The sequence below is a fragment of the Rutidosis leptorrhynchoides genome, chromosome 9, assembly GCF_046630445.1.
Source record: "Rutidosis leptorrhynchoides isolate AG116_Rl617_1_P2 chromosome 9, CSIRO_AGI_Rlap_v1, whole genome shotgun sequence".
Lineage (NCBI taxonomy): Eukaryota > Viridiplantae > Streptophyta > Magnoliopsida > Asterales > Asteraceae > Rutidosis > Rutidosis leptorrhynchoides.
The window spans coordinates 105,719,100-105,732,794 of NC_092341.1; the positions used below are offsets into that span (position 1 = coordinate 105,719,100).

The 13,695-nt window shown below is 35.5% G+C and overlaps 1 protein-coding gene across 1 annotated transcript; it reads left to right on the forward strand.

Annotated features, from left to right (window-relative positions):
• Positions 1 to 9,039: 9,039 nt before the first annotated feature.
• On the forward strand, positions 9,040 to 13,478 carry LOC139866721 (protein NPGR1). The gene is made up of 6 exons (XM_071855011.1): positions 9,040 to 9,503; positions 9,654 to 9,900; positions 10,018 to 10,276; positions 11,109 to 12,322; positions 12,752 to 12,896; positions 13,004 to 13,478. Exons 2-6 carry the CDS (start codon positions 9,700 to 9,702, stop codon positions 13,315 to 13,317), a joined length of 2,133 nt encoding a protein of 710 aa, XP_071711112.1. The 5' UTR covers positions 9,040 to 9,503; positions 9,654 to 9,699; the 3' UTR covers positions 13,318 to 13,478.
• The last annotated feature ends 217 nt before the right edge of the window (positions 13,479 to 13,695 follow it).

Here is a 13,695-nt window from a genome sequence, read left to right on the forward strand (position 1 = left end):
AACCCATTGTTTATTATAACAAATGAGATGTTAAATTGTTATATTATCATGATATTATGATATATAATATATCTCAGTATGATGTATATACAGTTAAATGTCGTTACAACGATAATCATTACATATATGTCTCGTTTCGAAATCATTAAGTTAGTAGTCTTATTTTTACATATGTATTTCATTGTTAATACACTTAATAATATATTTACTTATCATTTAACATAATTAACCAAGTGTATCAATATCTTAATATGATTCATATGTACCTAGTAAGACGTTGTTATAACGATAATCGTTATATATATCGTTTTCGAGTTTCTTAAATTAATAGTCTCATTTTTATGTATATAACTCATTGTTAAAATACCTAATGAGATACATAATTATAATAAAAACATGTTAAATATATATATAACCATATATATGTCATCGTATAGTTTTTACAAGTTTTAACGTTCGTGAATCACCGGTCAACTTGGGTGGTCAATTGTCTATATGAAACATATTTCAATTAATCAAGTCTTAACAAGTTTGATTGCTTAACATGTTGGAAACATTTAATCATGTAAATATCAATCTCAATTAATATATATAAACATGGAAAAGTTCGGGTCACTACAGGAGACCCGGCAATTCGTCGGGAAATACATCGGAATAGTCACTAACAATTGGCACATCATCGATGTGCTTCTCATCGGACTCGACTTTCTTAACGTGAGCAAGGATCGCAAAACAACCCTTATGGAGTAGTTTTCTAACTTTAATGCATGAAACGAGGTTGAGTCCGGTGCAACTCTTATCGCCATAGACGATCAAAGGTTCGCCGTTCTCGATAGGAATCCGGATTGCGTTAAGATCACAAAGGATGTGAGATTTCGTTTTGGCTAGCCAATTCATACCAATTATTACATCAAAGCTTTCTAGTTCCATGGGTATCAAGTCAATTTCAAACTCATTACCCAAAATGTTTAACGTACACCCCCGGTAATATGTGTCGGCACTCAATAGTTTCCCATTGGCCACTTCAATGGTATAAGTGGTATCTAGTGGAAGTGGTGGAGTGCTAAAAGAATGAGTTAAAGTCTTGGATACAAAACTCTTATCGGCACCCGAATCGAATAAACAAGTAACATAAGTGTTGTTGAGGAGAAACGTACCCGTGACTAATTCATTGTCATCTCGGGCTTCCTCGGTGTTGATGTTGAAAGCTCGGCCACGCGTATTGGGGTTATCTTTCTTCTTCAGGTATGTATTTCTATAATGGCCCGTTTGGCCACATTCATAACAAGTACCCGGTTTTGGTGCATTGGGCACTTTTTGAGTAACGGGGGCGGCACTTCTACAATCGTTGGTCACATGACCACCCTTTTGGCACCGGTGGCAAAATAGATTGCTACATTCACCATAGTGGTGTTTGTGGCATTTGTTGCAAAAGGGTTTATTTCCGCCATAACTTTTCTTGGCGTCGGAGGTGAAAGGCTTTTTGATGAAGTTGTTGTAGTTGTTGCTTGATTGGGGGGCTTCCCATTTTCTTTTGTTGCCGCCCGTTTTATCCTCGGCCTTAGGTGCCGAAACTACGATTTCATCAACTGTTTCGATCAATTGGTGGGCCATGTTTAAGGCTTATTGTAGGTTAGCGGGTTTGGATGACATCACTCCTTGTTTGATGCTCTTTGGAAGATCATCTATATAGAGTTCAACCCTTTGAGATTCGGGGTTCACAAGGTTGGGACACATCAAGGATAGCTCGGCGAATCGTTGATTGTAGGCCTTGAGATCGTTTCTGACCGCCTTTAAAGTTCTTAGCTCTTATTCGAGCTTTCGGGTTTCTTCACGAGGGAAAAATTCGACGATCATCTTTTCCCTTAAGTCGGCCCAAGAGAGGGCGTGAGCTTCATCGGTACCCACCGATTGTACATAGGTGTTCCACCATGTGAGGGAGACACCGACGAAAGTGTGAGTGGAGTATTTGACCTTATCTTGGTCCCGACAACCGCTTATGCTAAAGATGGCTTCCGTTTGTTCGAACCATCGAGTGAGTACAACCGGTCCCCCGGTCCCATCAAAAGTATGAGGTTTGCACCCCATGAAAGCTTTATAGGAGCACCCTTCGCTTGAGTTACTGGCCCCTTGATTGTTGTTGTGTTTGTTGTTATTGTTGTTGTTGGAGGAGTGACCGGCCATGGCTGCATCCACGGCTGTGGCTATCATTCGTTGTAGAGCTTGTTCAGGAGTCTCATGGCGTGGCACACGACGAGGAGGCATTGTTCTTTCAAAACACAAGAATACCGTTGATTAGTATTTTTAATAATACTAACCATTATATGGAATAAGGATAGAGAGAAATTTTCCTTGACTCGCCTTAAATTCTTTATGCCATAATGTCGGAACGTTCATATGAGTCACAGTAATATAATCCTGAAAATTATATTACCCTAATTCACATGTGCATTCGACATTATTTCACTAAGTCAAGGTGGCGCGTCAATTAAATCAAGTAACGTGAGATTAAGATTGAATAAGATTTAGATATGATAGAAGAGTTCGAGTATAATCCACAAGTAGTCAAGTAATTCCTACTTCAAGTCTATATGCCGGTTGTAGTCTAGACTCACTAATGTACCCTATGACTCGGGGTCGACACCAATGAACTCTAAATCCCTACAACCAACGCTCTGATACCATCTGTAGCGACCCGACCAAATCATGTTTGACGGTGCTGACTACTTAGGTCCCGTTACGTGGTCGTAAGTCTTTAACATGACGTTTGACCAAAATATGTCGCATTCATTTCATAAGTAAAAGGATGTTTCAAGTTTACAAAAGTAGTTCAAAGACTAGTTACATTACAAAGTTTAACATACGAATGAAACCTATGTGACACAATTTAAAAGTTATCAAAAGACTCTCCAACTATGCATGTATACTCGACATCCAAGCAAGTATCAAAAAGAGTGCGGAAGCATGTATCAAGTAGCGCTCAAGGACCTGAGAAAACATATAGAAATCTGTCAACGAAAACGTTGGTGAAATCATAAGTGTTTTAGTAAACGTTGCATTTGAACCACAAGATTTAATATAATATGATTATCAAAATCATTTGCATTCTAAAGTTGTTATTTGTTTCGCGAGCACCCAATTATTAAACTTAACTGTTTTGCACCCTTTGTGTAGTGTTAGAACATACACTAGACCCGAAAATATATTTCATCCGCTAACGGTAGCGAACCGTCCGAATGAGGCTCGTCAAGCCCATGTGATCACATAATATAAGTTCACGTTTACACCCTGCAAGTGTAACTAATGATAATTGAATTGAGGATTTTTGTTCAAACCCGTACGTGGAATGTTCATTTTCGTACTTGTGTTCAAAGTGTAAAAGCATGATACGTATATGTTTCTCATCCCATAGTTTAAAGCATAAAAGTTGTTTGAAAGATGGGACTATGATATCACCTTGTGTACACGAGTAATAAGTACTTCAACAAGTAACATGTGCAAAGAACAATGCTAGTCTTGACCTAAACAAATAGGTCGTATCAATAACGGTAAACACGATAGGTCAAAGATGTTCAATTAGTAATATGGCTCATTACGACTCGATTATGTAGCATGTGAATCAAATTGTCCAAGTTTCATGCAAGATACAAGTATAGAAACAAGTTAGAAAGATTGCATAATCATTTGGTTAAGTTTGACAAAAAGTCAAACTTTGGTCGGTCAAAGTCAACGAAAAAGTCAACACGTTCGGGTCGGGTCCCGAACTATTTTTCTGAGGTTTTTATTCATATATAAGCATGTTAGAACAAGTCTCATGTGAATCGGAGGTCCATAGCGTGCCAAACATTTTTCGTATATTGGACAAGGTGGTCAGAAGCTGGACAAGCCTTATGTCGCGCCGCGCCAAAGGCTGGCCGCGCCACGGCATTACACGCAAGCTGGTACCTGGCCAGTTTCAGTTTTCTAAGTCTCAAATAAACATTCAAACTAACACAAAGCACAAACCGTAAACACTTAGAACTCGTATCTTATATCGTTGAAAAGGTAATTTGACAAGGAACACGACTAAGCACATTTCAACAACCAAAAACATCATTTGCAATAACCGACTTTTCAAATCAAATGATCAATCAATGCACACATTTAATGCTTCAAATTTTACAAGTGCACATTTATGATTCGGGCATTTAATGCATACATAAAACACGCCGTTTTGTAGATAATCAAGCATACAATACAACTAACTACTTACTAACAATAATTCATGGCATTCAATGCATCAAATATTCATTTCAAGCTTATCAAACCCTAACCCAAATTCACCAAAATCACTAATCAAGTTTATGGAGTTTTCTCAAGCAACCTACACATCAAATTGAAGCTAGTGATGTTAGGAACACATTTAATACATGCATTTATAACATTTAACAACATTCAAGCAACCAAATCATCAAATCAAACACACCAAAGTTCATATTCAAGCTAGTTACTTCAAACAACGAAATCGAGCATATAAATCATATAATCATGTTAGACTTGAGCCATAGACACTAATTAACAACTTTATAACTTAAAAACATCAAGAACACAAAATCTAGTGATTTTAGAAAGTTACCCAAATGAGATGTAATCGGTATGGAATCGAAGAGGAAGTTGCAAGGAGTTCAAATATGTAATTTGTTTTGATTGAAGCTTTCTTGAACGAATTTAGATGATGATTCTTGGAGATGGAGTTTGAGAGAAAGTTTGAAAGTATTTAATGAAAATGAAAATGAAGTGAAAAAGAAAAATGGGGAGGTGGGGTTGACTAGTCAAAAGCTAGTCACCTCTTTGGCACTTTGGCGAAACTAGTCCCTCGAGTTCGGTTGCGGGTGCGTGAATTACCTAAACGAGATATTTTTAAAACGCGTATTAACGGGAGATGTTATAAACATATAACGGAATTTAAATAGTTAAACGAAAAAGTAAACGGAAAAAGGCGGGATGTTACAGAAGCGCGTCGAACCTACTTCTTGTTTACTATAATATTCATTAAAAAAAACATTTAGCGATGTGTCAACGCACGTCACTTTTAAAATCATAGTAAATCACTTTAACTTCAACAAGTGTGAGGAATAGTCATTCCCAAGTGTAACAGAATGAAACCCCATAAAGATCACTTTATCATTGATATGTATTTATAGCGATACAAGGAATATAGAAACCCTAGAAAACTCTAACGGACCCAAGCCCACATATCGAACTTGGGCCAAACCTATTATCTAACAGAATAAGCGTCGTTTAAAATATTCAACTGAATATTTCGTGTCTGGCTCAAAGTAATCATTGACCTTTATGTCAGTAGCGAGTGTAGGAGTACTTCTAGGGGTCCTGTGACACCACTAGTTTTTCGAAAATTATCACAAAAAAATATTTTTTTGTATTGGACACCACTAAATATAATAATGTGAACCCATATATTTTTAGATTTTAAAAATTCAAAGTTTAAACTATTAAAATATTTAAAATTAGCCCGCTTATAATTTTATAGTATGGGCAATTTATATATTTAAACAAAAATAAACTTAGCCTTATCCAATTTTCAATTGACTCTATTAAGTGAGTCGAACATTAAGAATCGATTTATTGGCTACTTAACTGCCGTTTAGAGCCTAAATTTAATTTCAGACAGGTTTTAAAACCATTGAAAATTTAATTCTACTATTTTCATGACGTCTCATTTTAATTTATTTTATTATTTTAAATTTTTCCTACTTATGGACTGAAAGTGCTTTTAGAAGCAATCTCTCTATCCATAGAACATTGAGAGGGATGACTTTTAATACTCTTGGGGTGTTTCACTCTAGGTAGAAAAATGACTTGTCTTTATTCTAGGATAGGAGAAAGATTGTCTACACCTTACCTCCTTCATACCTCACTTTTGTGGGATTGTGTTTTGTTGTTGTTATCCAATTTCCTATTTCCTTTGTATCTAGCTACCATCGATGATCATATGTGATTTCATTCCGTCATTCTTAATTTCGTGTCCTTCCCTCTTCATCCGAGTCATCCATTATTATGTAAGTATATGTACATTCATAAGGTTACACTACTCCTTTTGTATGGATGTACATATTTATATATTACTAATTAATATCAATAAAATTGTCTTTCTAAAAAAGTAACTTAGTTGAGCTTTTTTGCTAATGATGTATCATGTATACATGTTTATAATTAGTTTCTTAAATGATTGATTTTCATTTAAGTATATATGTTTAGTTTATGTTTATAATTGTAACTTTTTAGTACTGATCTTTCATTTAAGTATATATGTTTATAATTGCAATTTTTTAGTACTAATGTATCATGTATATATTTTAATTTTATTGATGTATCATGTATATATGTTTGTAATTAGTTTTCTCAGATGATTGATCTTTTTTGGTACTAATGCAATTAATAAAATTGTCTTTCCGTACTGTAAATTTTTGGTACTGATGTATCAATAAAATTACCTTTTGGTTTTGAATTTGACAAGTATTATTAACATGTTAAGATACTTCGATTTGTGAATGATTATCTACTTGCATATATTGAGAAATATGTGTTAGATTATATTAGCAATGATACAATATGGATGAATTTTATCGTATGTAATCTCGTATACAAAAGTAAAAACTTACTTTTAGAGTTGATTGTATTAAATATATGATATTTTTGAATAGGAGTTAATATTTGTGGAAATATCAATTCCCTTTTTGTATAAATAATATAATTTTGTATAGTGGTTGTTGTAATGACAATAGTAGAAAAATATGAACAATCTTTTGTGAGTACTATCCAATATCCCGACCCGACCCAACTTAACCCGACCCGATTTGACCCGAGACATTCAATATTTGTGCAAGTAAGTTATCGAATAAGTTTTTTGAGACCCCATTGAATTTTCATCCTAGAATTGCCACTGCTTTATATGCACCCATGCTATCCAAATATATGTTACACTTTGAAGACCAATGACGACGAGAGCTTTCAGACTCATTGTCAAATTGTTGATTATTTTGTACTATATCAATAAGTTGTAACATGTATTCACTGTTGAAAGGAGTCGAAAAGAGAATTAAACATGAGATCCATCCAATGTACGAAAATTTAAAAGAATAAAAAATGTCAAAGAACTTTTCATACAATGTCGGGGTGGCGACGTTAGACATGGAACGTCAAACCGAAGTGGTGAGAATGTAAGATTCCGACGTTCTAGATTAGCAACGTCGAAAGTCCCTCACTCCTCGCGCTCTAATATACTCGCTAATACTAAAAAAAAACGTTAGTTACCTTACATAAAGAAATGTTCGCTAATACATTCGCTAAACCATCTTTATTTGGCTGAGTGGTTACTGCTCTTCTGAGCGCATGGGGATGGTGAGTAAGTAGCATATACTATACACTAAAGACATAAGTGAATGGTGCCCCCTATTGGTCGGGGTACTATTCACAACTTATTTTATTTTTCCTCTTTTTTTACTATTCAAAGTTTTTTTAGCAACTAAGCGCATGCTTTGGTCACGAGTTTTTTTTACTCTTCACATTTTTTTGTTTTGTTTCCTTAGTACGTCTTTTATCACTTGGAGATGGTGAGTAAGATAACATATATGAACAGATAGTATGTGTTTTATCACTTGAAAAGTGAGTGAGATAACGTATATGAACGCATACAACAACTATTACTCATAATTTTTTTATTCATTTTTTTAATTAAAATCATCTCAACGAAGCGGGACCCCCACAACTCTTGTTCATATTCATTTGTAAAGATGTTTGATGCATTGTAGCGAGAAATCGTTTCCATCACACATGATATATATATATATATATATATATATATATATATATATATATATATATATATATATATATATATATATACACACACACACACACACACATTATACACTCTTTAATCCTTTGTCGAAATTCATATGATATATGGAAAGAATATATAAATGGTGGGTTTCGGGCCGGTAACAAATCTTAGCCTTAATGAAGCCGTACGTGGCAGCTGCAACCGACCATTATCGACGCTTGGTTCAATGCATACTTGATTTGGCAAAACTGTAACCGCAAGGTTTTTTTAAATGAGAGTTGGAACGGGCCGACATCGCTTATGGAAATTCAACTTAAAACTATTGAATGGGTATCAAGCCGTGTGAAGATTGAGTGGCTAAAATGGTTGTCTAATCCTTATTCATTTGCTAGTTAGTAATGTCGTGTAAATGTTCGAGTGTTTGGTTTAATCTTGTCCTATGAATGGTGCGGTTGTAGCCTCATCAACTGCACGATCTTGTTCGTGTTTCCTTTCTTTTCGATGTAAATGGGGTTGGACTCTCTTAGCCCCTTCGAGTTTTAGTATACCTGTTGTTTGAAAAAAAAAAAAAGTTTTAAAAAGTGATTTTCCTCAACTTAAATATTTTTTCAATAGTAGAGATGAACGGAGTATAATGATGAGAAATTGTTTGCAGCAATAAATGATTTTTGTTACATCCATGAAACACAATTTTCGTAATTTATAATTGCAAATCTTCAAAAATTAGTTTTATAAAACGCATTTTTATAATTAAATACACATACACATAATAAAAATTAATACAAACTTTGTATACAAAAATAGTTAAATTCGGATTTGGTAGTTTGAAGGCGGATTATTTCGGTTTCCCATCACTTAGATACAGTTAAAGTTAAAATTGATTCACGTCCAAATAGTTCCCGTCTAGTCTTCGACCTGAGTGATCAATCCTCACTAGGTCTGGATCAACTAGTTCCTAACTAACGATTTTTACAATCGTGGTAAAATAGTCATTCTCTTGATAAAACCGTTTTAACATTATTTATTTATTTTATTTAATTTAATACTCGTAACTACTCCATAAAATATAAGTAATCAGCATAGTACAGGATGGGATTACTATGAAAAGAATCCAATAAAATTTTAAAACTCCAGTTTCAATCACCTTCTCCCCATACCAACCGCATGATTAAATTTGTTGATGATTGACACATGTTACAGCTCGATTTTCATATACATGACGATGATGATGATGATACATACCATATCAGACCCCCAATTTATCATCTTCTTCTTCATTACTCGATTTCTGCTATTAATCAATTTCAGTCAAACCCCAAACTACTACTCCACTAACTAACTAACTGCTTCCATTTTCCTATAACATCTTCAACTGCCTTCAAATTAATGACATCATGTTACTAATCACACTTAACAGAATAACGTCACTACAAATTCACATTGCTAATTTTTAATTTGGTGCTAATTTCGAAGCTCACGCCTCTTGTTTCTTTCGCTCGTTACGTCATTTCATTACTATTTGTTTGTTTTCTAGTACCATCACTTTTATCACTTTCTGTATATAAGTTAATTGATACGGAGTATTTTTAATTTTTATTCGTTCTGTTGCTGCAAATTATCAGATCTCCATTGTTGTTTTACGATCTAAACTCCAGATTTGGTACGTTTTACTTATTGTACTGAATGTGTTTGTTGAAATGCCTACATGAACTATGAGATGAAATTCGTTTGAATTAGTGTATCGAATGTGTTTGTTGAAATGCCTACATGAATAATCAGACTATATTTTGTGTTTAATTGATGTTTATAGGTTGAATTTCATAAGAGATTTTGAATTTCACAAATAAATTGGAAATATGTTGTGTGCTTGTTCTGGAGAGCAATTTAAGGTCGAAGAACCGATTACTCGTTCACCAGAGTCATTGGCTACTAGGGATTTTTCAGCTAGTGCTTTGTCTTCTCGAACCGGAACCGGAGATTGGGATTCGAAATTCGAAGATGCGCAAGTTGATGAAGCTGAATCCACACTTAAAGAAGCCCTCTCTTTAAACTATGAGGTTAATAATAGATAAACTGTTTTATTTCATATTTAGGTGTTTATGATATTGTGTGATTTTGTTTTGTGATTGAGTAAAATGTGTATAAATGTGTGAACTTTTTTTATGTAACTGAAGGAAGCTAGAGCTTTGTTGGGTAGACTTGAGTACCAGAGGGGAAACTTTGATGCTGCCCTCCAAGTTTTCTATGGAATCGATATTAAAAACTTGTCACCGAGGATGATTAAGGCAATTAGTGACCGAACCCAACAATCGATTTCAAAATCTAAAAGGGAAATTGGAGTGGTAGGTGTGATGTCGCTTCATTCGGTTAGTTTGCTTCTTGAAGCAATCTTACTTAAAGCAAAGTCACTTCAGGAAATGTGCAGATTCAAAGGTATACTGAGTATCCTTTTTGTTACCTTCTAGCAAGGTTGTAAAAGTTGCGAGTCGGGGACGAGTCGGTCTGTACCTTGGAGGGACGATTTGGTCAATTCAGAGGTGAGTCGGTCGAGTGGGGGACGAGTTGACCAACGTTGACTTTTGGTAATAGATAAATTAAACATATACTCCGTATATATTACACATAAATATATCAAACGTAAAACATAAATACTTTCTCGTATGCCCGCACTTTCTCGTTTTATTGAGCTTTCCTGGCTGGAGGTCCCTCAGGAAGCAATCTCTTGGCTCTCGAGTAGAGGGTGGGACGATCTTATCTAGTCGTGGGTTCTATACCCGCGGGTGGAGTAGTGACTTCCCTCTAATCTAGGGTTCGAGGAATGATTGTCTACACTCCACCTCCCCATACCCTACACTCGTGGGATTGGGTTTTGTTGTTGTTGTTGTTTTTTTGTTGTTGTTGTTGTTATTGCAAAACATAAATACTTTCTAACATAGATATATGGTACAAATTCTAATTTTAAAAAATATATTTTTTTTTTACCTAATTTTGACTTTGACCGACTCAGACCCGACTCGGACGACTCAGCCCTACTTTGACCGACTTTGACCCAACTATTTAGCGTTGACCGACTTTTAAGGCGTTTTTGGGCGAGTTGGGACGGACTAGTTCCCAAACCGATATGTCGGTCGACTCGGCCGACTTTTACAACAATGCCTTCTATCACAAAGTAGTAGATTTCGTATGAAAATTTCTATATCAATAGATCAAACTGGGAATTTCAATACTTGTTCATCATGAAATTGATTTTGTTTTATTCCATCAGAAGCTGCAAAGGAGTGCAAGATGATTTTGGACATAGTCGAATCTGCATTACCTAATGGAATCCCTAAATCCATTGCTCAAGACTGTAAATTGCAGGAAATGTTTCACAAAGCATTAGAATTGCTTCCCAAATTGTGGATAGAAGCTGGAGTATTAAATGAAGCAATTATATCATACAGAAGGGCTCTAGTTAAGCCTTGGAATTTGGACCCACAGAGGTTATCGACTTTACAAAAGGATTTAGCGGCTATATTACTTTACGGAGGTGTTGAAGCAACCCTTCCTGAAGCCAAACCATGGGACCCACCTTATCCTAAAACCAACACCGAAGAAGCACTTGTTTTACTGTTTATACTCATGAGAAAGGTATCATGTGGAGAAATAAATTGGGATCCTGAAATAATAAGCCATTTAACGTTCGCGTTATCAACATGTGGTCAATTCGAGTGTTTGGCTGTTCATATTGAGCAGCTTCTTCCTGGTGCGTATAAACGAACAGAAAGGTGGTTTTTTCTCGCGCTTTGTTACAGTGCTGCGGGTCAACTCGAATCTGCTTTGAACATTTTGAAGAAAATGTCAGGGTCTTCTGAAGCAGAAAACGAACCCCATATTCCATCTCTTCTTTTGGGAGCAAAGTTATGTTTGCAAGATCCTAATCATGCTCAAGATGGGATAATATTTGCTCGTAAAGTGATTGAATTGGACGATATTAAAAATGGGCATTTCAATAGCATTGCTTATAAGTTTCTTGGAGTTAACTATGGAAATGCAGCGAGGGTTTCTTTATCAGATTCGGGAAGAGTGTTTTACCATGAAGAATCTATCAACTCTCTAAATAAATCTGCGTCCATTGGAGTTAACGATGATCCTGAAATTATGTATTTTCTGGGATTAGAAAACGCCTTGCAAAGAAATTTGGATGCAGCGTTTAATAATATGATGTTATATTCAGATATGGTTGCTGGGAGTTCGATGAGCGGGTTCAAATTGTTAGCCCTAATTGTATCTGCTGAAAAAAGATTTGAAGATGCTGAGACCATAGTTGACATTGCTTTGGACGAAACCGGAAGAATTGACCAATTGGAACTTCTTAGGTTAAAAGCAGTGCTTCAAATTGCAAAAGAGCAACCCAAACAAGCAATAGAAACCTACAGGGTGTTACTGGGTCTAATTCAAGCGTATGGTGAACATCACAACGTAAATTCGGAGTCCGAGGTATGGACACATTATTCAATATATTGCAATTGTAATTAATATGGCGCAAGGTTGGAAAAGTCACGAGGCGGAGACGAGTTGGACTTTGAAACGACTAGTCGGTCCAGTTGGGGTCTAGTCGGACGTTGACCAACATTGACTTTTGATAAGATATATTTAACATACATATTTCAAACATATGTATATGGCACAAATGTGGGTATAAATTTTTTATATTTTGACCTAACTTTGACCAGTTTGACCTATGTCCGACTTAGACCCGACTCGGACGGACGTAGACTGACTTTTAGTGTTGACCGACTAATTAAATGTTTTTGGGCGAAAAGGGACACCGTACTGACTAGTCGGCCAAGACGACCGCCGTTTACAACTCTTCTATGGAGTGTATGGTTACAGTTGATAAGGGTATATTGATTATGGTTTAAGCAGGAAGCAGAGAAAAAGTTGGAAATGGAAGCCTGGCTTGATTTAGCCAATATCTACTCCAAGCTTGAATCTTTATCCGACGCTGAAATTTGCGTTTCTAAAGCGAAGTTGAAAGAATTCTACTATCCTCGAGCTTGGCATTCAACAGGTTTGTATATTTAACTTTATATGATTTTTTTTTTTTTTTTTTTTACTTTTGTTTCCGATTATATAAATATGTGAAAATAAGTGTGTTGTCATCTCGGGTAATTGCAGGTTTGTTATGTGAAGCTCAATCATTACACAATGAAGCACTTGTTGCCTTCTCTATATCACTTTCAATTGAACCAGATTATGTCCCCAGTATCATTTCGACAGCAGAAGTATTATTAAAAATGGGTGGGTCTGAAACACTCCCAATTGCAAAAAGCTTCTTGATGAACACATTGCGGTTACAACCTACAAACCATGATGCATGGTTTAATCTGGGTTTGATCTGTAAAAAGGAAGGTTTAATGCAACAAGCTGCAGAATGTTTCCAAGCTGCATATGAGCTCGAGTCTTCGGCTCCAGTTCAGAGGTTTGTGTAGTATGTAACGGATTTTTTCATATTAGAATCTAGCGAAGCAGCGTTAGTTGTAGTACTACGAGTTTTGTGAATACACGAAAGTTTGTATATCCATTTATGTGGTGAGAACTATCATTAGGATTTGGTTCGTCATAATCAAAGCGCCTTGAAGATTACTCAAGTTTTAGCTACCTTTGATTAATATTAATACTTTGATCATTTATGCATAAGCACGTGATACTTTGAATTGCTCACACATACTACCTATGGTGGAGATTTACTGTTCATAGGGTAAACCATCATTTTTCCATTTTCCCCTTTTTTTCCTACGTCACGAACATCATCATGACGTCATCTCTGGTTTTTTCCCCTTTCCTATCTCTTTTTGGGTTTTCTTTTG

What these genes read in the sequence shown, in the direction of transcription:
- LOC139866721 (XM_071855011.1), top strand. Translation starts at nt 9,700, where the DNA reads ATGTTGTGTGCTTGTTCTGGAGAGCAATTTAAGGTCGAAGAACCGATT. An exon ending in ACGTAAATTCGGAGTCCGAG is followed by an intron (nt 12,323 to 12,751) that starts GTATGGACACAT and finishes TGGTTTAAGCAG; the next exon opens with GAAGCAGAGAAAAAGTTGGA. An exon ending in TCGAGCTTGGCATTCAACAG is followed by an intron (nt 12,897 to 13,003) that starts GTTTGTATATTT and finishes GGGTAATTGCAG; the next exon opens with GTTTGTTATGTGAAGCTCAA.